The sequence below is a fragment of the Chelonia mydas genome, chromosome 3, assembly GCF_015237465.2.
Source record: "Chelonia mydas isolate rCheMyd1 chromosome 3, rCheMyd1.pri.v2, whole genome shotgun sequence".
Classification (NCBI taxonomy): Eukaryota; Metazoa; Chordata; order Testudines; family Cheloniidae; genus Chelonia; species Chelonia mydas.
This window is the reverse complement of record NC_057851.1, coordinates 43,445,341-43,472,489: the sequence shown is the minus strand read 5'-3', so window position 1 is coordinate 43,472,489 and position 27,149 is coordinate 43,445,341. Positions and strand designations below refer to the sequence as shown.

The 27,149-nt window shown below is 46.8% G+C and overlaps 1 protein-coding gene across 5 annotated transcripts; it reads left to right on the top strand.

Annotated features, from left to right (window-relative positions):
• The first annotated feature begins 536 nt into the window (after positions 1-536).
• On the top strand, positions 537-23,410 carry LOC102932275 (glutathione S-transferase). Of its 5 annotated transcripts, none has more exons than XM_007055055.4 (7): positions 537-683; positions 10,014-10,120; positions 11,072-11,123; positions 16,509-16,641; positions 18,892-19,033; positions 22,123-22,254; positions 22,948-23,410. In XM_007055055.4, exons 2-7 carry the CDS (start codon positions 10,034-10,036, stop codon positions 23,068-23,070), a joined length of 669 nt encoding a protein of 222 aa, XP_007055117.1. In that variant the 5' UTR covers positions 537-683; positions 10,014-10,033; the 3' UTR covers positions 23,071-23,410. The 5 variants fall into 5 exon arrangements, with proteins under 5 accessions (XP_007055117.1, XP_027673230.1, XP_037750131.1 ...); XM_027817429.3 differs by having other exon boundaries at positions 622-683; positions 10,014-10,073; XM_037894203.2 differs by lacking the exon at positions 537-683 and adding an exon at positions 1,135-1,264.
• The last annotated feature ends 3,739 nt before the right edge of the window (positions 23,411-27,149 follow it).

The following is a 27,149-nucleotide window of genomic DNA, read 5'->3' as shown; positions in this document are numbered from 1 at the left end:
ACCGGGCGCTGGTAGCCTTGCTTGGGTAGACAGGACCAAAGAACATTCTCATAATACAGAACTGTGTTGGGAAATAACCTGACAATTACAGAATATAAGCCAGGCCACCAGTGTGTTTGATCCGGCTGTTCCTCAGAATCCAAGAGCACCTGTTCTCTCTGCATTTGTCTGACTAACATTTTGGAGCAAAGCTTCAATATCACTCAGTTTCTCAAACCAAGCAAGGCCTGGAGTCAGAACCAAGCAAGGCCTGGAGTCAGAAGCCAGCAGCATGAAAAACATCTTATTCATTTTTGTTTGTTTGTTTGTTAACAAACAAATCTCCTGGAACAAAACACAGCCAGCCTCCCTCCCCCTTGCACTGCTGGGCGAGAGAGACTTGGAAATGAAGCCAGAGAAAACTGATCTCCGGTGGGAGCTTCTCCTCCTCATAGGGCCCTCAGGAGGGGGAGCCAGACACAGGCTGAAGGCAGCCACAGCCAGCCTCCCTCCCCCTTGCACTGCTGGGCGACAGAGACTTGGAAATGAAGCCAGAGAAAACTGATCTCCGGTGGGAGCTTCTCCTCCTCATAGGGCCCTCAGGAGGTGGAGCCAGACACAGGCTGAAGGCAGCCACACTGTCACGGGCTGTGTCTGAGGAGGAGTGAGGCAGGAGTCCGAGATCAGTGCTCCGAACCCGCCAGGTACCGGCTCTGCTCCCGGGTAGCGTTAGTGGGGTACGCAGCGTGCTGGCGGGGCTGACTCTGGGTTTTCTGCAGCTGTAACGCGTGGGGCCAGTCGGGAGTTCAGTTGGGGCTCTCTAAGAGCAGAGGGGTCGGTGAGGTGACTGTGTTGCTGGCTGAGTGAGGGCAAAGTGAGTGCACCTGCGGTGTGAGAGCAGGGGGAATCCAGCCTTTGCTCGGCGTGGGAATGGGGCGGGAGTCAGCTTCCCTCCGCGCCCTCTCGGAGGGGCGGCAGGGCCCCGAGTCACTGGGGGAAGCGCTGCTGTTGCGCAGGCGGTGTTAGCTGGCACTGACTGTGCAGGGGTGAAATGGCTGAGGGAGGCAACGCTGCCCAGCGAGGGGCGCAGGCAGCCTGTCACAGGGTGCGGGCTGAGCTCTGAGCCCGGCTGTGGATTCAGGCCGCAGCCCCAGGGAGGGTTCGGTGCAGAGATGCCTCCAACTGGAGAGGGCGATTGTCTGCTCCAACCCCGCTACCCTGCTGTGCGGGCGTGGGCTGGGCCGTGATCCCACTAGCGCTGGGCAGGAAGTGCCTTCCCTCTCCTGTAAGTAGGGTTGCCACCCCCCCCCCCCGGATTGTTCTGGAGTCTGCAGGAATTAAAACTTAATTTTTAATTAAAGATTATGTGATGTGATGAAACCTCCAGGAATTGGGCTAACCAAGATTGGCAACCCTGTTTATATGGATTCTTGAGGTTTCAAAACTTTTCTAGTCCCAAATCGGGGCACAGTCAAACATCTGTTTTTCATGAACCATAAATCTGAAAGGGGGTTGGGTTGGGTTGTGGAAATTGGATCAGCTGAAAGGAAACATTTTGGTTTGTTTTTATGGTAAACTTAGATTTCTAAACAGAATGTCGTTTCAAACTGAAAAATGCACCTTTTTGTTTTGAAAAATGTCAAAATGGGACACTGACAATTTTGAAACCTTTTTCCAAAATGGGAAAGACATTGAAACCGACCCTTTACTCCAAAAAGTTTGCTGCTTTGTTTACTGTTGTCTTCAGCCTTCTGGCTGTTAGCTGAAGAGCCTGTCAGACTACATAACTAGCAAAGCACGCAGTGATTTCATAAGCTCTAGTTATATCTGCAGAGTTCAGTAATGTAATAGCTGTAGTCCCTGTACCTAACTTTTTCTTTGAACTAGTCTAGGCTCCTAATTCCATTGTTTGAACTCACCCAGGAGAGTTTTGTTCTTCCTGTTTTAACACTTTGGCATCCAGTTAAGGGCCTGATCCTCAGAGATGCTGAGCACTCAACTCTCATTGACATCAACCAAGTCATAAATGCCCATTCTGTATGTTTTGAACCTTGCTGGAGAGTGTGTGTATGTATTTAACACTAAGGATTTGGTGCCCCATTCCTCAAAGTTTAGGGAGTTAGGCACTAAATAAATAACTTTAAGGGTTTTGGAGCTAGACTGTGACTTTATCTTCAGGCCTGAGCAAAGAGAGCTGCATGAGCTGTACTGCCCCAGAAGGCATTTTGACTCCCTTATGAGACATGTTTGCTTCCTTCTTTTGGAGGTTTTTAAGAACAAGTTAGATAAACACCTGTCAGGAATGGTCTAGTTATTACATAGTCCTTCCATGAATGCAGGGAACTGAACTAGATGACGTCTCGAGGTCCTTTCCAATCCTGCACTTCTTTGATTCTTGCTCCTTAAGCTAGCACTAAGACATTGTTCTATAAAGGGACTTAGGTGTGGCAATGCTCAGATGTCTAAAAAAACCACTGGAACAATAATGGGATCCACAAAGCCTGAGTTAGGTGTCTAGGCTTGGTATACAGTGCGTGGGGAGAGACGGGCATAGGCGCTGACTCCGAGGGTCCTCCAGTGCTGGAGCACCTGTGTAGAAAAATTAGCACCCGCAGCGCCTCTTCCCCGCCGGCGGCCTCCTCCCCCTCCCTCCCAGCGCCTCCTGCCTGCTGCTGTATCCTGGCGTGCAGGTCGGCTTTGGGTGTGAGAGGGAGGAGCAGGAATGCAGTGCACTTGGGGGAAGAGGTGGAGTGGGGGCAGGACCTAGGTGGTGGGGGGGGGGGGGGTTGGGCACGCCCTTGGTAGGGAAGTGTGATAGAAAGCTGGCTAGATTGTCGGGCTCCACGGGTAGTGATCAATGGCTCCATGTCTGGTTGGCAGCCGGTATCAAGTGGAGTGCCCCAGGGGTCAGTTCTGGGGCCGGTTTTGTTCAATATCTTCATAAATGATCTGGAGGATGGTGTGGATTGCACACTCAGAAAGTTTGCAGATGACACTAAACTGGGAGGAGTGGTAGATACGCTGGAGGGTAGGGATAGGATACAGAGGGTTCTAGACAAATTGGAGGATTGGGCCAAAAGAAATCTGATGAGATTCAACAAGGACAAGTGCAGAGTCCTGCACTTAGGATGGAAGAATCCAATGCACCGCTACAGACTAGGGACCGAATGGCTCGGCAGCAGTTCTGCAGAAAAGGACGTAGAGGTTACAGTGGACGAGAAGTTGGATATGAGTCAACAGTGTGCCCTTGTTGCCAAGAAGGCCAATGGCATTTTGGGATGTATAAGTAGGGGCATTGCCAGCAGATCGAGGGACGTGATCGTTCCCCTCTATTCGACATTGGTGAGGCCTCATCTGGAGTACTGTGTCCAGTTTTGGACCCCACATTACAAGAAGGATGTGGAAAAATTGGAAAGAGTCCAGCGGAGGGCAACAAAAAGGATTAGGGACTGGAACACATGACTTATGAGGAGAGGCTGAGGGAACTGGGGATGTTTAGTCTTCAGAAGAGAAGAATGAGGGGGGATTTGATAGCTGCTTTCAACTACCTGAAAGGGGGTTCCAAAGAGGATGGCTCTAGACTGTTCTCAGTGGTAGCAGGTGACAGAACAAGGAGTAATGGTCTCAAGTTGCAGTGGGGGACATTTAGGTTGGATATTAGGAAAAACTTTTTCACTAGGAGGGTGGTGAAACACTGGAATGCCTACGGAGGTGGTGGAATCTCCTTCCCAGAAGTTTTTAAGGTCAGGCTTGACAAAGCCCTGGCTGGGATGATTTAGTTGGGGATCGGTCCTGCTTTGAGCAGGGGGTTGGACTAGATGACCTCCTGAGGTCCCTTCCAACCCTGATATTCTATGATTCTATGTGTGCGCCTATGGAGACAGCAGCCTAAGAATGGATAAATAAGAGCCAGCATGTTAGGCAGAGAGCTGCTTAAGGGCTGGTCTAAACTGAAAAGTTGGGTCAAGCCAGCTATGGCACTCAGAGGTGTGAAAAGCCAGCCTAGCACCAGGTGTAGACAGAATTCTTCTGTCAATCTTGCTACCATCTCTTGGGGAGGTGGATTAATGACAGTGATGGGAGAACCTCTCCCATTGCTGTAGTGAGTGTCTACACTGTAGCATTTTAAGTGTAGACATAGCCTAAAATAGCCAATTGGAAATGCTTGCTAATGAGATGGATGTGTCCTAAATCCCACCCCTCCCATAGAGTTAGGTGCCTAAATCCAGGCTCGAGGGAGGGTCCTATCTCTGTTTGCGATCCATGACTGGGAGTCTGGCAGCTTAGCCATTTAGCAACTCTCTTGCAAGAGAGAGTTAGTTGCCTGCCTAACTCTATACAAAATAGTTTTGGGGTGGGGAGAAGAAAGCAGCCTCCTCCCTTAATCTTTACCTCAGCAGTTAGGATACTCACCCCTGTTCAGTTCCCTCCTCTTCCCACTGAGGAGAAAGGATCTGAGGAGGTATCTGCCACCTCTTAGGTGAGTGTCCTAACCACTAGGCTACAGAGTGATTCTCACTCTGATCCAATTGATATATAATTATCAGTTATTAATTAAAGTAAAGCAATTTAAATAGGAAACATCCCATAGTCCAGTAGTTAGAGCACTCACCCAAGAGCTGGAGAACCATTGTTCAAATCCCATCACCTCATCAGGTAGAGGGGGGAATTGAACCAGGGTTCCCCCACATCCTTGTGGAGTACCCTGGGCTAAATGTTGCGAAAGAGGCTGCCCCCTTGTGACCCTGCCATTTTGTGTGGCATTAGGCATACTCTGAGCACATCTATTGCATTGGGCCCCACGGATGAGACAGGTGGTTATCTAGGGTTGCCACTTGGACAGTTTTTATATTGGTCAAAAGATTTACTATGCCATGGTATTTTTCACTTGGGACACATTAAAGTGCTCACAGTTCACATGCCTGAGATGTGGACTGTGGCACTGTGTTAGGATAAAGTAAGACAAATGATAAAATAACATAAAAATGGGATGGGGGGAGGAGAAGGGGGAAATGGTTCTCTCACTAATTTTAGTAATAATCCGCAATAGTCATCACTAGGATCCTTTTTGCTGGTGGGAGGGGTGGCCAGTAGTTGTTTTTCCTGTGTCTTGGAGGTGCCTGCTCCTCTTTCCCCGCTTTGTGGATTGGCCTGGGGTTTAGGCATGACACAGGCATCTGAACTTTTACGGTACATCTACCCAGCATTTGGGAGCCTGTGGGAGTGAGCCACCCAGCCCAGGTTGACTGACTCATGCTCGGGCTCTAAAAATAGCTGTGTAGAGAGCGCTTTGAAGTTGCAGTTTGGGCTCTGAAGACTCCCCACAGCCATGTAGCCCAAATTGCTATCTGGCCTTAGGACAATTTATTTTGCATAACTTGCAGCACTGTGTGAATTGTTTAACTTTGTTACATTTTGATAGTTCTTTTCTGCAGACATGTCTAGGATTGTCTGCAGTGGCACTAGGTTTAACTTGTCTGCCTCTGGGTGTTTGACCTAACAGGTGTTTTACTCTCCATGAAAAGATAGGGTCGCCTGTGCACTGCTGAACTACATTTTGGCTGCCGTGAAAGCAAAAGGCTAGATTTACATGGATGAAAAGCTAGACTCTTCATTTGGCAGCTGGTACTGAGTGGCGCAGAGTGCCTCCTGCAAGGGGCTGAGCACCCTCAACTTCCACTGACTCTATGGGGCTCAGCATCATGCAGGGTTGGGACATGGAGCTGTGCAGCTTGGCCTGGGGAGGAGTATGGCTCTAGCTCTTAGTCATATCTGAAGAGAGATTAAGATTTTATCACCACTTGTAAATTTTAAACCTTCAGAGGTAATTTACCCTTGATCCTATTAGGGCACTTTGTGGTCTGGATCCAAACCCTGTTGGTCCAAGTCCCAGCAAAGACCAGTTCACTGGTTCACACATCTCTAGACTGAGTCAGATTTGATTTAATGTGGGATGTATGCCATGTGATCAATCTGCTAGAACAGCCCTCATAAGGCTTTGTTAAATGAATACTGCATTACAATATAAAAGCTACTCTGAACACCCCATCTGATTAGAAAGATGGAATAAGGCCATGCAATGGCCTTTGTATAAATGGGGGCCCACCTGTGTGGAGCTTATTGCAGGATCAGAACCTAAATCAGGTTAAACAAAAAAGTATGTGTGAATTATATTTAACAATCAGAGTGGGATCTGGGACCTTGAGAGTCTGGCAATGCTGTTTGAGACAGAAAATACATTGCATTAGAATAGATAGGAAATCCTGAGATTTTCAAAATATAAAGGTTATGTCTAGTATCTTATTATCAAGTCAGAGGCAACTTAACAATGGTTTAACTTCTCTTACATTATTAATGTTTTAAAAACATGTATCCATCACAAAATGTAGCTACAGAGTCACTTAACTCCCTTGCTACTATAAGCCATGATCAGATGTGCAGGCTGGACGTACCTAAACCAATCATGGAGTGGGGCAATCTCAGAACAATTTGCATAATTCCCGTGTGTTCCAAAGCTGCCTTGACATAGGCCCCTTGCAAATAGACTCGTCTCCAGGTTGATTTCTCCCTGCAGGAAACTGGATTGGGTACGTACTGCTTGTGTAAGTACAGGCACTTCTTTTTCAGCTCAGATTTCTTTCCCACTGCTCTGTTCCACTCCCCAGCTGTTCTGAGTGGAGCAGCCAGCTGATATTAACATGCTTTTGTGTCTAAGTGTTAATTTGACTTCCCTTTCACTACTCCTGGGGAAGGAGGGATTGAAATGAACAAACTGTAAATGCTCTATCTCTTAATTGCATTTTGTTGTTCAAATTTGAACAGATGGAGGCAAATAGGGGCAGAGCTCAACTGATAAGTACAGTTTGCCCTCTGGTAGCTTCAGTTTGCTGCTCAGTGAAGCCTTGGGTGCTTGTGAGCAGGGTGGATGAGAACAAGAGGATCTAGGGCCTAGGAGAGGGGGTAGGGAAGAAGCAATTGGGTGTGTGTGGTTTCAGGCAGGCTGTTAGGAAACAGGAAAGAAGGGTATCAGCAGAGGAAAAGACAGAAAGCAGAATGAGAAGCAAAATAGAAACTGGGAGAGAGAGCCAAATTCTGTTGTCTTTACTCAGGCAAAATTTGTAGTGATTGCAGTAGTCATTAATTTGGGAATTGTTGAGGAAAACATCCAATGGGGAGACTTGGGTAGGGACAGCCAATGATGCAAAAGACTCCACCACCCAACTGGCATGCACTCTTTTGTTCATGACCTCTATTTCACTGGTGTTTTTCTGATTCTCTGCTACAGAGTTAACCTTTGGGCCCTGATAAGAGATTGAAAAATTGTTGCAAAGCTGTTCCATAAATAATTAAACTTTGTCTCTAACAATGGAGTAATTCATTTACCTTGCGTACAATGTGTTGAGTTTGCCCTCAGCCTTAAGGCTAGTCCTCCTCAAGGGTTCCAGATCTTTTCCTTTGTGTCCTTGGAGAGGAGACTCAGCAAAATGCAAAGGCTGCTGTGAGATGAGCACTGTTAACAAAACTGGAAACTACTGAAACTAGCATTGTAGGCTCAGTGCTGCCCCTTGGTGATATCTGGGATGGGAAGTGAGACAAAAGGGAACCACAGGGTGTGAGTGAAGCCATCCCTGCATAGGTGTCCTAAGTATTCTGCCAGTTGGTGTTTATAGAAATGGTGGGGACCGTGTATGCAGCTGCCTTTGCTTTAGCTGTAGATGTAGAACAGATTGGTGAAAAAGATGCAGAGTTACAGAGCAAGACCAAAAGGGTCACAGCCCAGTCCCAAAGCCACATCTAAACATTGTTGGATCAGGTACTGGCTTATAGGTTGGGTGGCTGAGACTGGATAGCCTAGATCCCAGGAGGGGATTGATTGGCCTTTGGCTGGAGCCTGAAGGACTAAGTAGTTTATCTAAGTACAATCTACAGATCTGCTCAGGATATAAGGTCAAAGTGAGCGCTGAAGGCTGAGTTGAAAATTATTTTTTTTCAATGTATTTAAATAATCTCGCAGATACTTAAGCTCTACAGTTCTTCTTCAGTCTAGAGACTTTTCCACTAGTGGGTGGCTGTAACACAGAGGACCATCTGTGGTTCACTACCGTGTCAGCAATTCTTGTCATGTTTGCTACTCCTGAAAGAATTCTGCACCAAAAAAAAAAAATAATAAAATAAAATTCTGCCCTCCAAAAATAAAAATTTGGCACACAATATTTTAAAATTCTGCAAATTTTATTTGTCAATAAATAAATGTGGAGGCTCCAGCAGTGGGGAGCACAGGCTACTGGCTACAGGGAGGTAGAAGATTACTCTGCAGCCCCCTGCCCTCCCTGGGACACAGACTTGATGGTGAGGCTGCACCCAACCTTGACACAGCGCAAGGGCTGGGCCTGCCCCAGAAACACCTCGGGGTCTAAGCTCCTCGGCACCAGGTGTGGGCAGGCAGACTCAGCCTGGCAAGATCCAGGTGTGGGGTGAGAGGGTTCTATGTGGGCAATCTGGGTGCGAATGGCTCAGTGGGAGGTCTGGGGGCATAGGTGGTCGTTGGGGGGGTTCTGGGTGCAGGGTCAATAGGACTCTGCAGGGGGGTACAGGTGAAGGTGGTTGGGACTAAACAGGGGGTCTGCGTATGCGGGGAATGGAGCTCAGCAGGGGGTCCAGGTGCTTGGGGCTTGGTGGGGTAGGGGTCTGGGTGTGGGCTCATTCAGGGTGGTCCAGGTGCATAAGGGGTGTGGCTCATCAGGGTGGGGATTTGAGTGATGGGGACTCAGCTGGGGGTGGTCTGGGTGCAGGGGTCAGGGTCAGGTGCAGAGGGCTTGGTGTGGGGTTCTGGGTGCAGGGGGGTGGGACTTGGTAGGGTGGAAGTTTGGGTGTGGGAGGGTTTGGGGGGGTTCTGGATATGGAGGGTCTGGATGCAGGGGGGTTGGGGCTCAGTAGGAGGACCACATGCAGGTGGGGCTCAGCAGGGTTGGGGTTTGGGTGCAGGGGGCTTGGTGGGGGGGGAGTTCTGGGTGCGGGGGGGGGGGTGAGTCTCATGGGAGAGGTCCAAATGCATGGGGGTTGGGTGGATGGGGGTGGGTGTGACCCAGCCCCAGGTGGCTGTGACCCAGCCCTGGCGTGAGCATCCCTTCCTTCTGTCCCTCCCCCCCCCCACCCTTTCTGGGCGTTCAAAAGGACGTGTCTGTGCTGCTGTGGAGGGGCATGTGAATGGTCTTGTGGCTTCCCTTTGCTTCCCCATCAGAAAGTCATTTTTTATCCAGGGAAGCAAAGAAGTCTGTAGGGGACATGAATTCTGCATGCCCGCAGTGGTGCAGATTTTCCCCCATGTATAAAATTGATTATAGGGAAAAACCTGCTTAGGCAAAGATTGTAACTGGCTGAAATTAAGTTTTAGTCTTAGAAGCACATTCCTACTTTTGTTTGTTTGTAACCCTCTCTTAACCCTTATTACTTCTACTTGGTATCACTTAACCTATGGGATTGATGTGTGGTAGGCACGCTGCTGGGGTCAGGGTGCTGAATCAGATCTGCAAAGTATACCGACGCTCTGGGGATTGCCTCCTTGTCTGCTAGCTGTTGGTGTCTGGGCTGTAAACCGCACCAGTAGAGCATTTAATGCACCCAGGGTTGTAGGGCAGACGGTGGTATAACCACTTGCTGGTTTAGATTGCATCCCCAAATGTCACAGAGGCATAAAAACTGTCACTGCTGCCTTATTCCTAATAAATCATAATTTTAAAAAAGCAGATCAATAAGACAATGCTAGTTCAACATTAGCTCCATAATTCCCTATAAAACAGTTCGCTCTTCCATTCAATAAACAGACAGAGGGTACTCTTTCTCCACTGAGCCCATAGAGGGCTTGTATGACTCAAGCCCAGATATTTAGGTCATGATTACCTCTCTCTTCCTCATGTGCATCTCCATTGCAAGACACTCAGCAATATTTACTGCATTGGCACGTAAAATTCAAAATCCCCCCTTGAAATTAAATACTTCCTTTTAAAATAATTTTCCTTTGCTCTATTTGTCAGGCAACAAGAAATCTGAAAACATGGCTGGAAAACCCAAACTGCACTACACTAAAGGAAGAGGTAAAATGGAATCTATCCGATGGCTGTTAGCAGCAGCTGGGGTTGAGGTTTGTATTTCTCATAAAGTGATCAGATTAATCAATGGTTGAAATGACTGTTCTATTTTGAAAATATGACTAATGACTAGTTATTAGCACAATCTCCTAACACACAAGTGATTACACCAACGTGTACAAGAGTCACGAAGCTGGATGTAAATTCTGCATGTCAGCTGTCCTATATTACTTACACGGTCCTAATAATATTCAGCAAGGATATTAGTGAAACTGGCATTTCGTGTCCTGTAGAATGTATTCATTTCATTCTTTGCAATAACAAGGGTTTCTGTTTCCAAGGAGAAACTATCCTTGGCTGTCGTCTTGTTCAGAAAAATTAATTTGAAGATCAAAGTCAGGAATCTCTCCAGCTTCTTTTGAATGATTGCTATTTGCAATTGTCTCTCATTTACTCTTGCTTTAAAGACCCAGTCACACCATATGAATAACTTTGAAAAACATTTTGTTTAGAGATAATTTTGTATACTTTTTGTCCAGATCCTCAAACTTGTATAAATTAGCACAGTTCTCCCGAAGTCAACAAAGCTACCTTGATTCACATCAAGCAAAAGTGTGGCATGATATGGCTTAATTTCTGTGCTGAATATTTGCTTGAAATTATTGTCATTTCCTAGGAATTCATTTTCCTCTTTGGCTTCTCAACACTTGAAGTGAAAAATCTTCTTTATGACTTGCAGTGATGTATGTTACTGTGGGAGATAAGCTGCTAGAGAACAAGCTATGGAGCAACAAAGATCCTATTCTCATTCAAATGTCTTTTATTTTTATTTTTTAAATCAAGGCAAGAAACATAAAGGCAGAATTGTCTCTTGTAGTTTCTCAACATTTTCCATGTAGCATCAGCTGCTTTTTAAATAAATTACCCAAAGGCGAATATCCACTAATTGTTCATTCATGATCCATGAAATATAGCAATCAACCCCCTTTATTTCTGTTTTCCAGTTTGAAGAAGAGTATGTGGAAACAAAAGAAGACTTAGAAAAGTTACGCAACGGTGAGTCTAGGGCCTAGTCCAGACACAAACTTGCACTGATTTAACTTAGCCCTGATCTACACTACGAGTTTAGGTCGAATTTAGCAGTATTAGGTCAATTTAACCCTGCACCCATCCACACAACGAAGCCATTTTTGTCGACTTAATGGGCTGTTAAAATCTATTTCTATACTCCTCCCCGACAAGGGGATTAGCGCTGAAATTGACATCGCCAGGTTGAATTTGGGTTAGTGTGGATGCAATTTGACAGTATTGGCGTCCGGGAGCTATCCCACAGTACTCCATTCTGACCACTCTGGACAGCACTCTGAACTCAGATGCACTGGCCAGGTAGACGGGGAAAAGCCCTGCGAACTTTTGAATTTCATTTCCTGTTTGGCCAGCGTGGCAAGCTGATCAGCACAGGTGACTATACAGAACTCATCAGCAGAGGTGACCATGGAGTCCCAGAATCGCAAAAGAGCTCCAGCATGGACCGAACGGGAGGTACTGGATCTGATCGCTGTATGGGGAGATGAATCCGTGCTATCAGAACTCCATTCCAAAAGACAAAATGCCAAAATATTTGAAAAAATCATCAAGGGCATGAAGGACAGAGGCTATCACAGGGACCCACAGCAGTGACGCGTGAAACTTAAGGAGCTCAGGCAAGCCTACCAAAAAACCCAAGAAGCAAACGCCCGCTCGCGGTCAGAGCCCCAGACATGCTGCTTCTATGATGAGCTGCATGCAATTCTAGGGGGTGCCCCTACCACTGCCCCACGCCTGTACGTGGACTCCTGCAAGGGAGTCTCACGCAACAGGGATGAGGATTTTGGGGACGAGGAAGATGATGATGAGGAGATAGCGGACAGCAGGCAAGCGGAGAAAGCGTTCTCCCCGACAGCCAGGAACTGTTTATCACCCTGTTGACAGTACCCTCCCAACCCGGGCTCCCGGACCTTGAAGGCGGAGAAGGCACCTCTGGTGAGTGTACCTTTGTAAATATAATACATGCTTTAAAAGCAAGCGTGTTTAATGATTACTTTGTCCTGAAGACTTGGGATGATTTTGCGGCCACTACAGCTACTGGAAAAGTCTGTTAACATGTCTGGGGATGGAGCAGAAATCCTTTAGGGACATCTCCATGAAGCTGTCCTGGAGGTACTTCCAAAGCCTTTGCAAAAGGTTTCTGGGGAGGGCAGCCTTATTGCATCCTCCATGGTAGGACACTTTATCACGGCAGGCCAGTAGCACATAGTCTGGAATCATTGCATAAGAAAGCATGGCAGCGTGTGGTCCCGGTGTTTGCTGGCATTCAAGCAACATCCGTTCTTTATCTATCAGCTGCAGATGTTTCAACGCTGCCACTAGCATCTCCATCCCAGAGGCTAGTGCAGACAAGAAGGCGAAAAAACGCACTCCTGATGAAATATTCTCTGAGCTCATGCAGTCCACGCAAACTGAAAGAGCCCAGCAGAATGCATGGAGGCAGACAATGGCAGAGTCCAGGAAAGCACAAAATGAACGCGAGGACAGATGGCGGGATCAAGAGGAAAGGTGGCAGCAGCATGATGAAAGGAGGCAGGATGCAATGCTGAGGCTACTGGAGGATCAAACTGATATGCTCCGGCGTATAGTTGAGGTGCAGGAAAGGCACAGACCGCCACTGCAGCCCCTGTGTAACCAACCACCCTCCTTCCCAAGTTCCATAGCCTCCTCACCCAAACGCCCAAGAATGCGGTGGGGGGCCCCTCAGGCACCCAACCAGTCCACCCCAGAGGATTGCCGAAGCAGCAGAAGACTGGCATTCAATAAGTTTTGAAGTGCAGTGTGGCCTTGTCCTTCCCTCCTCCCTTCCTCCCTCACCCCTCCCGGGCTACGTTGGCAGTTATCCCCCCTATTTGTGTGATGAATTAATAAGGAATGCATGAATTTGAAATAACAATGACTTTATTGCCTCTGCAAGCGGTGATCGAAGAAGGGAGGGGAGGGTGGTTGGCTTACAGGGAAGTACAGTGAACCAAGCGGGCGGGTTTTCATCAAGGAGAAACAAACAGAACTGTCACACTGTAGCCTGGTCAGCCATGAAACTGGTTTTCAAAGTTTCTCTGATGCGCAGCACGCCCTGCTGTGCTCTTCTAACTGCCCTGGTGTCTGGCTGCGCGTTATCAGTGGCCAGGCGATTTGCCTCAACTTCCCACCCCGCCATAAACGTCTCCCCCTTACTCTCACAGGTATTGCGGAGCACACAGCAAGCAGTAATAACAATGGGAATATTGGTTTCGCTGAGGTCTAACCGAGTCAGTAAACTGCACCAGTGAGCTTTTAAACGTCCAAATGCACATTCTACCACCATTCTGCACTTGCTCAGTCTATAGTTGAACAGCTCCTGACTACTGTCCAGGGTGCCTGTGTACGGCTTCATGAGCCATGGCATTGAGGGTAGGCTGGGTCCCCAAGGATAACTATAGGCATTTCAACATCCCCAATGGTTATTTTCGGGTATGGAAAGTAAGTCCCTTGCTGCAGCTGTTCATACAGACCAGAATTCCTGAAGATGAGAGCATCATGTACCTTTCCCAGCCATCCCACGCTGATGTTGGGGAAACGTCCCTTGTGATCCACCAGTGCTTGCAGCACCACTGAAAAGTACCCCTTTCGGTTTATGTACTGGTTGCCTTGGTGCTCCTGTCCCAAGACAGGGATATGCGTTCCGTCTATCACCCCACCACAGTTAGGGAATCCCATTGCAGCAAAGCCATCTAGTATGACCTGTATGTTTCCCAGAGTCACTACCCTTGATAGCAGCAGCTCAGTGATTGCGCTGGCTACTTGGATCACAGCGGCCCCCACAGTAGATTTGCCCACTCCAAATTGATTCCCGACTGACCGGTAGCAGCTGTCTGGCGTTGCAAGCTTCCAGAGGGCTATCGCCACTTTCTTGTGAACTGTGAGGGTTGCTCTCAGCTTGCTTTCCCCTGCCCTGAAGTGCAAGAATACCAAGTCACAAAGTTCCATGAAAGTGCCCTTACGCATGCAAAAGTTTCGCAGCCACTGGGAATCATCCCAGACCCGCAACCCTATGCGGTCCCACCAGTCTGTGCTTGTTTCACGGGCCCAGAATTGGCATTCCATGGCATGAGCCTGCCCCATTGCCACCAGGATGGCCGAATTGCTGGAGCCCATGCTTTGGGAGAAGTCTGTGTCCATGTCCTCATCACTTTCATCACCGTGCTGCCATCGCCTCCTCACCTGCTTTTGCAGGGTCTGTTTCTGCATATACTGCGTGATAATGAGCGAGGTGTTTACAATGCTCATTACTGCTGCGGTGATCTGAGCAGGTTCCATGCTTGCCATGGTATGGCGTCTGCAGGAGAGCAGAGTTGCAGGGGAAACAGTGGTTGGATGACCAGTTTTGCAGACCGACTGCACCGTCTGCTGCCAGGACACAACAGCTGAGTGGGCTGCATGTTTGCCGTGTTATGGCGAGACAAGAGCAGCCGAGCAGAGTTGCAGCGGAAGCGGCCATGCGAGACCACCAGGAGAGCAGAGTGGCAGTGGAAGCGGTGGATGATAACGGTTAGCAGTCCTACTGCACTGTCTGCTGAAAGCAGTGTGGCGCCTGCACGGAAAAAAGGCGAAAAACGATTGTCTGCCGTTGCTTTCATGGAGGGAGAGGTGACTGACGACATGTACCCAAAACCACCCGTGACAATGTTTTTGCCCCATCAGGCATTAGGAGCTTAACCCATAATTCCTATGGGCGGCGGAGACTGCGGAAACTGTGGGATAGCTACCCACAGTGCAACACTCCGAAAGTCGACGCTAGCCTCGGTAGTGTGGACTTACTCCGCCAACTTAATGCACTTAGTGGGGACAACACACAATCGGCTGTATAAAATTGCTTCCTAAAAATTGACTTCTATAAATTCGACATAATTTTGTAGTGTAGACATACCCTTAAAGATGTAGTTTTTAAACTGGTGCAAGTTTGTGTCTAGACCAGTGGTTCACAACCTGTGGGCCACTTGCGGCCCAATCAGTACACAGCTGTGGCCCGTGTGACATCCTCAGTGCCATAACTAGGGTGGGGCAGTAGGGGCACCTGCCCCGGGGGTGCAAAAATGGGGTGGTGCGAGACCAGGCCCAGGTGTCAGCTCCCCCCTCGTACCCTAGTAGGATTGTGAGTCCGGTGACCCTGGCTGGAGCAGGCTCTCTGGCACTAGAACTGCAGGGGCAGGGTGGGCTGCCAAGCTGAACTACATGCAGGTGAGATGGTAGACAGCAGGTGCTGAGAGGGGGGATGCAGGGGCTAGGGCCACAGGGAGAGTGGGACAGGGGCGCTGGGACGGAGTGCAGGGGGCTAGGGCTTCAGGGAGGGGGGTGCAGCCACTGCATGGGGGACAGACTCTAGATGTCTGGGGCACAGTCTCTGGATGGGGGCTAGATACTGGGCACAGTCCCTGGGTGCAGCGGGTTGAGTGCTGTGGGGTAGTCCTTGGGGGGGCTGGGGCAGGTGCATGGGGGGCAGTCCCTAGGTGGGGGCTGGGTGCATGGGGGCAGTCCCTGGGGGGGCCTTTTTGCCCTGGACAGGGCACCCTGTCTCTGGAGGGCAGGCATGTCTGCCATCCCAGTGTTTGGGGGCTCTGGATGAGGGGGGAGCACTCCCTGGCTGTAGGGGCAGCCCCTGGGTGGAGGGCTCCCCATCTTTGCAGACAGGCTCCGCAGCCATGCTCTCCAGGCGCTCAGCCCAGCTATGCTGCCAGCAGCGGAGCGGAAGTGAGGGTAACAATATATCATGCCATGCCACCCTTTCAGTAAATTAATTAATTTTAACAGTTTGATGTTTTGACTTATTTTGCTAATTTAAAATGCTCTTGGTAGATATTTGCCAGTGTTGAAAAGAAAGGTACTATATCGATTTGCATGGTATTGCTGTCATTTTACAAATAGTAAACCTTATTTTTTTTGTAGATGTACAGGGTGTGTGTGTGTGTGTGTGTGTGTGTGTGTGTAATCGATTGTTGGTGTGTGTGTGTGTGTGTAATCGATTGTTGATGCGGCCCACATAACACAGAGAGAGCTGCACAGGCAACCCACATTGGTAAATAGGTTGAGAGCCACGGTCTGGACAGTCATATTTTAAGAACAACTTTCTTCTGTTTGGCTTAATCTGGATTGTCAATGGAAGGGGAGTTTTGTTCATGAGACCACTTCTCTAATGTGATATGGCCTGCGTGAGAGGTGTACTGCATATTCCTTTACTCTGGCAATAGAAGCTTAGGATCTCTCTAATATAACTGGAAATGTCCATGTAAATTGTAAGGCGTTTTCTCTCAGATCCAAGCAGTGATACAACAGTTTATGAGGACTGAGTGACTTAACTTCTTTTCCTTTCCAAAGATGGAGCCCTGCTGTTTCAACAAGTGCCCATGGTGGAAATTGACGGGATGAAGATGGTGCAGACCAGAGCCATTCTCAGCTACATAGCAGGGAAACACAACCTCTATGGGAAGGACCTGAGGGAGAGAGCACTGTACTGTAACACGACCCTTATTAATATACACTATCTTTATTTGAACATTTGCCTGAAATAGATAAAGAAGAATACTGCTTTGAAATTTAACCCCCTTCTCCCCCGCATGTATATTAAAATGATAAACCTGTCCAAACACCACTGATGTCTCAAATCCAGAGTTTTGATTCATGGTCATTATCTACTTGGTAGATTCATACATTCCAAGGCCAGAAGAGACTATTGTGATCTTTTCTGACCTCCTGTATATCACAGGCCACAGAACCTCCCAAATAATTCCTAGAGCACATCCTTTGGAAAAACATCCAATCTTGATTTTAAAAGTGCCAGTGATGGAGAGTCCACCATGACCTTGGTAAATTGTTCCAATGGTTACTTACTCTCACTGTTAAAATATTTACACCTTATTTCCAGTAAGAATTTGTCTAGCTTCAACTTCCAGCCATTGGATCATGTTATACCTTTCTCTGCTAAATTGAAGAGCCCATGATTAAATACTTGTTCCCTATGACTGTTGATGAACATGAACAAATTGATGATACTGTTAAGGCTCTCCACAGAGTTTCTTAAGTTATATAGAGACCAGAAGCATCTTAAGTTCCTGAGGCAATTTCCAATCCTTAATGGGATAATAATAAAGGCCTCATATGCCTTGGTACTTACTTTGATTTCTTTCCTATTTAATGATAACGATTCAGAGACTTAATCTTTGGACGAAGCCCGGGGTGTGTTTGTGCCTGTTGGCCCAATTTAAAAACAACCAGTTTCAGCTGAAAACTTCTGTTCACTTTAAAAATTACCATAGATTGTTGTTTGTACATATGCACTATACAATCTCCTAAAGCAAAACAATTTTCGGATACTCTGTTGCTTAGACAAGGACTTCATTGTATGTAAGAATTCTAGTTTCACAGCATTAGCAGGGGTTCTCAAACTTCATTGCACTGTGACCCCCTTCTGACAACAAAAATTACTACACAACCCCAGGAGGTGGGGCCGAAGCCTGAGCCTGCCTGAGCCCCACTGTCCTGGGTGGGGGGGCCAAATCCCAAGCCCCATTGCCCTGGGTGGGGGGCTGAAGTCCAAGGGCTTCAGCCCCAGGCTGGGAGCTTGTAAGCTGAGCCCCACTGCCCAGGGCTGAAGCCCTTGGGCTTTGGCTTCGGCCCCAGGCCCCAGCAAGTCTAAGCTAGCCCTGGTGACCCCATTAAAATTGAGTCGTGACCCACTTTGGGGTCCTGACCCACTGTTTGAGAACTGCTGTGCTATAGCTTAACATGTGAGCAATGAAATTTTCCTTGTCCACCCCTCCTAACAAAATCATAACAAAAACATCAGTGTTGAGAGAACATATTAAGTGTGCTTTCTCCTGAAAATTAACTCAGTGGGAATCCTTTTATGGGGTTCAGTGTTTGTGGTATTATATACAAATAAATGTGTTCATTTTACCAGGAGAGCCTTCCCCCTAACCCTCCCCTGCCCTGTGAACTCATTTTCAGCTCTGATTCTTTCAGCATCATTACCAGCAAATTAACAATTCTGAAGGCTATATTCTACCCTTGACTAGAATAGGATTGATCATGTAAATCTAGATTCCACCATTTGCTACCTGTTCAGCATTATTGTTGTCAAAAACCGAAGGTGCTGGTTCTCAAAATGTTCTGTAGAGCTCTTGCTGGTTATATATGTATATATCTTGCTGGTGCCTCTGTATTTCCTGCTACTAAAAAAAAAAAAACAAAAAACAATCTGCTACAAATTGGAGCTTGTTGAAAGAGAGAAAACAAAGGGTGAAAACCTCTTCCAAAATTCCCATTTATTGTCAAAATTCAAAAAGTTTTTCTGACCAGCAGTGTAGCTGTGGTTGTAGCTGGTTTTCCTGTTTTTTGGGGGGTTTTTTTTGAATTTCAAAATGTAAACAGCTTTTGAATAGCACAACTAAAAATACATAGATAAGTTCCTAATATTACTCTTCATGTAAACTATTGCTGTTCTTGCCACAGGGACAATCTCTCTTTCATAGCATGGATCTCATATTAATGAAGACTGAGAACCTCTAGTCTAAAGTATTACTAATAGCACAGGTAAAGATCAAGAGGTCAAATCAATTTTGTTGTTGTGCAGTGGCTGAGTTAGCCTCCTGAGTACTGCTGCCATTGCACTACAATAAAATAACAAGCTGACTGGACAAGAGTCAAGTGTTCAGAAATAAATGGACTCCTCTAAATGGAAAATAAAAACCATTTGTTTCAGGATTGATATGTACGTGGAAGGAACAACAGATCTGATGGGAATGATCATGTTTCTCCCTTTCCAACCACCCGAGGCAAAGGAGAAGAATTTTGCTTTAATCATCGAGAGGGCCACAACCAGATACTTCCCAGTCTATGAAAAGGTAAGTGACAGTGAGGCAACAGTTCAGACATGACAGATCATAGAGAAGAATAGTTTGTATAGATGGTGTTTGCTGAAATTTCCCTTGCTCAGGAGGAAATGTCCTCAGGGCAGGTGGAGTTGTAGGATTGCAGGACCGCTCGGGGAAACCTCATAGAATGGGGGCCACCAAACAACCTGGTGCTGATTCTGGCACGGAGAGCCCCCATTGACCTCAGTAGGACCACTCACAGAGTAGGATGCAATTCACTGTGAGCAGGGATGGCAGAATCCAGCTCTTCTAAAGTAGTTTAGACCATGGTAACACAGTGATATTGACTCTTCACTAGCACCATAGTGGTATATGCATACACATCAATGGCTGGGATACAGTCCTGAGAGCATATATGAGGGTATATTTTTCCAAGAAGTTCAAGTGTTTCTGCTGTTCTGAATTAAATATAGTTGTGATTCAGAAGTGTTAATAGCTAATCCTACAATCTTTACTCAGGAAAAACTGTTATTTATTTGTATTGTAATAGCTCCTAGTGGCTCCAGCTAGGATTGAGGGTCCCTTTGTCATGGTTAGGGCCCTACCAAATTCACGGCCGTGAAAAATGTTTCACGGACCGTGAAATCTCGTCTCCCTCATGAAATCTGGATATTGTAGGGGGGGTCGTGATATTCCCACCCTTACTTCTGCACTGCCTTCAGAGCTGGGTGGCCAGAGGGCAGTGGAGGCTGGCTGGGCATCCAGCTTTGAAGGCAGCGCTCCCACCAGCAGGAGCACAGAAGCGAGGGTGGCATGGTATGGGGATCATCATTTTGGGGGAGGGCAGGGCCAGCATTACGGGTGGGCGACCACTTAGGGTGCTGTGGTCCCCCCTCCCCCCACACATCCCCTCCCCCCCTCGAGGCCCCTTTGACCTCCAAGTGCTTTAGAGGAGCAGGGCTGGAGGCGCCCTGGCTGGGGGCTCTTACCATGTGCCAGGCTCCAGCTGCTAGCCCCAGCCAGGTTGTAGAGGGACAGGACTTCCTCTTCCCCTGCATGGGCTGCTCCTGGGGCTGGGTCAGACCCACCTCCAGCAGCAGGGCAGAAGTAAGGGTGGCAGTACCATACTATTCCACCCTTGCTTCTGCGCTGATGCTGGCAGTGAAGCTGCCTTCAGAACTGGGCTCCCAGCCAGCAGCCGCCACTCTCCAGCTGCCCATCTCTGAAGGCAGCGCTGCCACCAGCAGCAGCTCAGAAGTAAGAGTGACAATACCGTGAGCCCCCTACAATGGCCTTGTGTCACCCCCCACAATCCCTTTTTGGTCAGGACCTCCAGAGTTACAACACCGTGAAAATTCAGATTTAAAAAATCCTATGACTGAAATTTACCAAAATGGACTGTGAATTTGGTAGGGCCCTAGTCATGGTTACTAAAATTCCCATTGAAGTCACCTTGGGAGTAATGAGGAAATCTGAGTACATTTTTCATGATTTGGTACATGAGTTCTATCTCTTTATTCACTCTTGAGCTGTAGACAAATATGCAGCCTTTTCTAAAATCTTTGGGCACTGTACAAAATATGCACACAGCAGGAGTTCATGGAGAGCTGACTGGAAGAGAGTTGTACAGGAAGTGTCACATGTAAAGCAGAAATGCCCAAGGGTGGATTTGTCAGTAAGAATGCAAAACCTCAATTATGCAGCTTCACCTGATGTCTCCTCAGCAGAACCTCAGATTTGCACAAGCAAAATCAGTGTTTACAATATGCAAGAAATTCAGTCATCACCATCCTCATCATTCTTCCTGCACCATCAGCTGCATACATTCGAAGTCAAACAGCACAAGTCATCCCTGTCCTGGGTTCACTTTTCCAGGTCTTTTTTATTGAGATGTAATAATGCCACTTCAGCTATTATGATGCTATGGAGTGTGTCTCTAGGTTGGCCTCTCTCACTCTTGCCCAGAGTTGCCAAATAGTGCTTGTTTAGGTAACCTCCTTTTGGGCAAGGTTTCCCAAATAAGTCAAGCTCTTCTTCCTTTCTGCTTGTATTGTTGTAGCTAGTTGTGCCCATTCTAGGATCTCTTCATTACTTATTTTTAGTCCATTTTACTTTGAATATGTTACACATACATCTGCACTGAATGATATTCAGTTTGCATTGGATGGACTCTTCTCCATTCGGAGGATGCTTAGGATGTTGCTTTTAAAGATCTTAAGTTTGTTTTGTTAACCACATTGGACTTGAGACTTTGAAATATAACACTTGCTTAACCTATTCTGGATTCTATTTCAAACACAGTCACCAGTACTGGGAGTGATACTGCCTAGATTAGTCAACTTATTGACTGTTTTTAAGGCTTCACCTTCCAAGTACAGAAAATCATTGTAGGTAAATTAATTTTCATAACTTCCATCTTTGATTTAGTGATAAGACCTGTTTGCTTGGCAGAACTTGCAAGACCATCTGTCTTTGGCTGTCTATCTTCAGCTGTCTTATTTAGAAGACGGATGTCATCTGCAAAGTCTAAATCTCCAAGCTTGCCATTTATCCATGCAGTGCTCATTTCCATACTGTGACAATCTGTCACTTAAATTCAATAGCAACTCCAAACAAGATGAGGGACAAGGTATTACTTTGTCTGAGACCAATGTTAACATTAAACCAGTCTGTTAGCTCCTGGTTTATCTTCGCTTCACACTGAGTGTTTTGATGCAAGTTTTAAATAATTTTGATGATTTTGTTGGAGACTCCATAGATTCATACTATTTACTATGGTGGTTCTCTAGCTACACTATCAAATGTTTTTTTGGAAATCTACAAAATCAGGCTATTTCTTAACCACTTCTACAAATAATCCCCTTCTGTTTGCACCGTTGCCATGAATCTCCTTCTTGGGGACTGAAGTCCTGCAGTTATCCTGACCTAGGAGAGGTTATACACTGAATCGTGGACCCAATTTGAATTAAATGACTTTGCATTCTGATGGCCCATAATCCTCTACTTATCACCTCAGACGTCTTGCTTGGACTAGTCCTGACAAATCCATATTTAACCAAGTAAGTAAGCTATTTCCCATTTGTACCCCTAAGACCTCTCTGTTTTCTCATCTTCCATAGGTTTTAAAGGAGCATAGCCAGCAGTTTCTTGTTGGTAACCAATTTAGCTGGGCGGATGTCCATCTGCTTGAGGCCATTTTAATGGCAGAAGAGTGCAAGTCTGATATACTCTCCCCATTCCCGCAGTTACAGGTAACTGAATCGCCTGATCTCACCAAGGAACATACACTTATATTCAGACTCTGTTGCCCAATGTAAAGTATTGATGTTTAAGCCCTTGGAGCCACTGCAGCACTTGAGCTCTCATTATTCTCAGTGGGAGATGCTGTGGAAAGAGTCGAGCTGCTCAGGACATTTTCAGCAAAAAAACCCCTGCATTGAAGCCAAAATGCTTAAGAGAGACGTTTCAATTTTGATGAAGACGGTTTTTTAGAGGGAGACACTCTCATGCACTGGCCTGGGATGTGGAAGACCCAGGTTCAAGTCCTTGCTCTGACCAACTCAAAGCAGAGCAAGGACTTGAACCTGGGTCTTCTAGGTCCTAGGCTGGTGCCCAAATCACCATGCAGTCACATGCTGTTGCTCCCCAAATTGAAAACAGACATTAACACAATTTCATTTGTGTGAACACCTTAGAAAGGTTACAATCTGGAACAAAACAAATTTTGAAACCTTGAAAGTTGCCACAAAAATGTACGGTCATCCTCTGGCCAGCTCTAGTACTGACCTCTTCTGGAAATCTGGCCACAAATAGCTACCAATTGTTTTGTTTTGTGTGTTTTTTTGCTCATGCAAATTTTTTGTTAAATACATTGTGAATTTTAATCTATGAAGTTGAATGTCATTTCCTTAATCTGAAAGGCTTTTTACTGCTTCTTCTTTTAGGCTTTTAAAGGAAGAATAAGCAACATCCCCACAATTAAGAAATTCTTGCAGCCTGGTAGCCAAAGGAAATCACCAGCAGATGACAAGAGCGTTGCACAGGTGAAGAAAATATTCAACATCTAATCACTATGTGGTTACTAAAAATCACTGCACCAACAGTATAGTAGCTCAGCCATGCTTAATATAGCTGTAAACTTCACATAACTCAAATTTTTAATGACCTGAGCTATACAGGAAGTCAGATTAGATGATAATGGGCTCTTCTTGGCTTTAGTCTGTGAAACTGGATTTTGAAAGTTTTTAGCAAGACATGTTAAATGCTAGCATGCAGAAACATAACACTTTAAAAATGTCACTGCAATAGCTATAACTAGATTACAATGTATTGTAGACTAGGGTAACGTGTTAAATAATCTTGTAATTGGAAGATACATTTACTTGAAATAAAACACTCATTGCTTTCTGTTGGAGCTCATTTATTAATAACATATGTAAGTTAGTACGCACAGCTGTACCTCTTGAAGTGCTTTAGAAAAGTGGGTGCGCCCGATCCCTGATTCCCTCTCCATTTTCCTACCCGCTGGACCACGCTACCTCCATTAGTATTTCATGGCGGTTGGATTTTGATCACACTGGTGCTCCCAATGTCCTTGAAAGCTTTTAATACCTTTTCTGCTGCATGAAGTACTTCCCATACACAAGGAAATATGCTGAGCTCAGAACTCTACAGTAAGTGGTATTTTATAAGCAGAAAGGAAAAACCATTTGAATCTCTGAAGTTTTCAAAATTTGGGTTAAACTCTCATTTTAAATGTTTTGTTGGCAAATATGCCAAACTAATTAAATACAACACATGATTGAGCAGCAAAGGGAGCTGGCAGATGTTTATGCTCTTCTTTTACCACATTCCCAGCTCATTATGAGGCAACTCGAAGGGGAGATGGGTGACTGGAGGAACAGCCAGCCATGCTGCATGTCATCCTTGACTCCTCACCTTGCCAAGGTGGGCGAGGGGAGGATGTTACTATTTCCCAATGAGCTCAGTTCCCCACTGCTAGTCCATTTTGAAGAGATGGTGGGTGGAGGGAGAGATGTGATGGCTGCTGGCCTCTGAACTGTTAGTGTCACCTTGTGACAGCAACATCCCTTGAAGAGGGAAGAAGCCAGTGCATGTGTGTCTGGTCAGTTGATCTCCAATTAGGCTTAAGAGGGCACCTGGGCTCTAGAGGGAGGACGGGGCAGACGAGGGCTGTCTGAACACAGGAGAAACAGAAGGTACAGAAGAGAGTTGCCCTGAGAAAACCTGCAGAAAGCTATGCAGCCCCTCCCTGGAAGGAGGAAGGAATGGGCAGGAAGCAGCAGAGGGCAAAGCCTGCTGAGCTTCCTGAACCAGAAGACCATGGCCTGAGAGGGCTGCAGTCTGAGAGCAGCCAAGGGAGATGCCTGCTGATTCTGAGTGGGAGAGCTGAAGCCAGAGGGGGCTGAAAGCTGAGGGGAGGCATAATGAGATATGCCAGTGCGACACCTGGACTTGAGTGTGGGGAGAGATGCTGGAGCTTTCCTTTGTAATAAACTAACCCTGCAAGGGCTATTCCTACTCAGGTTGTTTGGACTATTTCTGGGAACCCTAAGGCAGGTGCACAGGTTATGCTGTGACTGGACACTGGAGAGCACTTGCTACAAGAGGAGGTTTCCCTGGGCCTGACAAGAATCATTAATGGGTGTATCACCCAGGGCTGAAAGCCATTTAGACAAGCCCAAAGTGCACTCAGTATCCTTTCAGCAACTACACTTGAGCCTTGGCTAATTTCAATAAGTTCCAGTCTGCCAATGACCTCTTTAATGAATACAGGGAACATAAAGGGGTTGGTTTTATTTCTTTGCTGGTGGTCTTTTCAAGAGGGTTAGATCTGACTGATTACTTTGCTACACTGTTTCCTCTGCATATAAAGGAGGGCAGCTAAATGTACCATGTAAATAAAATGAAAAAAACAAGGACTTGGGGAGGGGGCTGCTAGCTCCTCTTGCTACTCCAAGGGCTAACTTTGTAACTGTACAAGAGACAAATCTTGTTGCTAGACTACGGGCTAGATCCATAGAGGAACTTAACACCTTTAAACCTCCCCAAAAGCTGCTGCCTAACACCGGAGGTGCCCTAAATTTCTGCTGGCAAAGTCCCCTAGGTGCCTATTGCTAGATAACACCTAAGCCCTAAGGGGATTCTCAAACTACACCTTCCCTGCCTATATATTCAGAGCATCTTCCCAAAACACACCCATGAGCAACCTAACTGGGAATGGGCATGGGTAATAAGAATCAGCGATCAAGGCATTCTCCTGGGATGTGGGTGACCTGTTTTGGAGTAGGGACTGGAATCCAGTTCTCCAGTATCCTAGCCCCTGGGTATTATGGGCTGAATCTTGATCTCCCTATTGAAGTTGTTCCACTCTGTATCAATAAATTTTCACTAGGTCAGAGAGAGAGATGGACACTGTATCCTGGTGGTCAGGGCACTCCCCTGGGATGTGGGAGACCCAACTTCAAGTCCTTGCCCCAAAGCAGGCAGAAGTGGGATTCGAAAACAAGGATCTTAGAGACCTAGTAGCTACAATGGGGTGGAGGTTGGGGTAACTGGCATGTGTGGTGTTTTTTTGAGAAATGTCTGACCTGACTTAGGCTCCTAGTTGCAGGAGAGAATGCACAGCTCTGAGTATTGCATGGAAACAAGCAACACCTAAACCCTTTTCATCCACTGTTCTAATCCAGGGGTTCTCAAACTTCATTACACCGCAACCCCCTTCTGACAATAAAAATTACTACATGACCCCAGCAGGGAAGACCAAAGCCTGAGCCCACCCAAGCCCCCTCCGCCTTAGGGATGGGGTCCAAAGCAGAAGACCAAGGGCCTCAGCACCAGGCACGAGGCCTGTACCTTGAGTGTTAGCGGGCTTTCCCTTCACCTCCTCCCCTGGTTCCTGTCACGCAGACAAAAATCAGAAGACCAGAAGTCGGAAGTGCTGGCAATGCGATGTTTATTGGGTTTAGTTGTAAGCAAGCATATCCATAGCTCTTCAAGACCGCAGAGTCTGTTTCTCAGTGTTCCATTCCCAGCTCTGATGCTGCAAAGCATTTACATAGTAGCCCCCTTCCCAGCTCTGATGCTACAGAGCCTTGCCTGTGTCTCTGTTCCTCATTTCCACCTCCTCCTCCTTAGCAGGCCCAAATATACGTGCAATGCCACCCCTTACAACTTATGGTCATGTTCCATTTTGAAGGGTCATGAGTCTGGGGTGGGAGGGAGGTCTTCCTCCCACCTCTTTTGTATCCCATGGGAGGGGTAAGGAGTGAGGTTGTGTACTGGCCAAGGCCAGGCTTTTCTTTGGCTTTTAGTGTTTATGTCTGCCCCTCGCTCCCCCCAACACACATCCTCCCTTGCCCTTCCCAGCTGGTTGCTTGACCTTGCCTTGAGATAGGAGTTGAGGCAGTCTAAAAGTATGCACTCGTATATTATACTCCCACCGTGCCCACTAACACTGTAGCTGTTCTTATCTGTTCCCATTGTACTAACAAACGCATCTGGCTAGGCAGAAGCAACACACACTGTCTGTGTTCACAGATATTAGTCTAAGATCTAGGAGTGTCAAACCCCTGGGCCCCGGCAAGTCTAAGCCAGCCCTGGCAAACCCATTCAAATGGGGTTGGGACCCATAGTTTGAGAACTGCTGTTCTAACCACATTAAACGAAAAAACACAGTGGTACTAATTATAGTCTTCTCAACCAATCTTTCTGAGGAACAGGAGTTCTGCCTTCCTTCCCCTTCCCAGGAACCCCTACTGCATGTGGCGAAGAGGGAGGCACAGTGTTACTGGCACCTCCTCAAATGTTCAAGAAACAAGTAGCAAAGTTGCCCTATGAAGAGCTAGGACAAGGCCAGTCAGTCATCCCTTGAAGCTACAGGGAGAGCTGCAGTCCTCGCTGATCAGCCAGAAGCCAACTACAATTAGCTGCTGGAAATATCCAGACGCTGGTGCAGGAGTGTTATTGTAAAGAGGTGAATCCCTGTGCAGCTCCACTCAATTCTGAGAGTCAGCTTCATATCACAACTGCAAACTGGGCACGTTTTGTTTGGAAGTGAGATTTTTAGGACCCAATCCTGCAAAACGTTCAGCATTCTTCAACTTCCATTGATTTCAATAGAAGT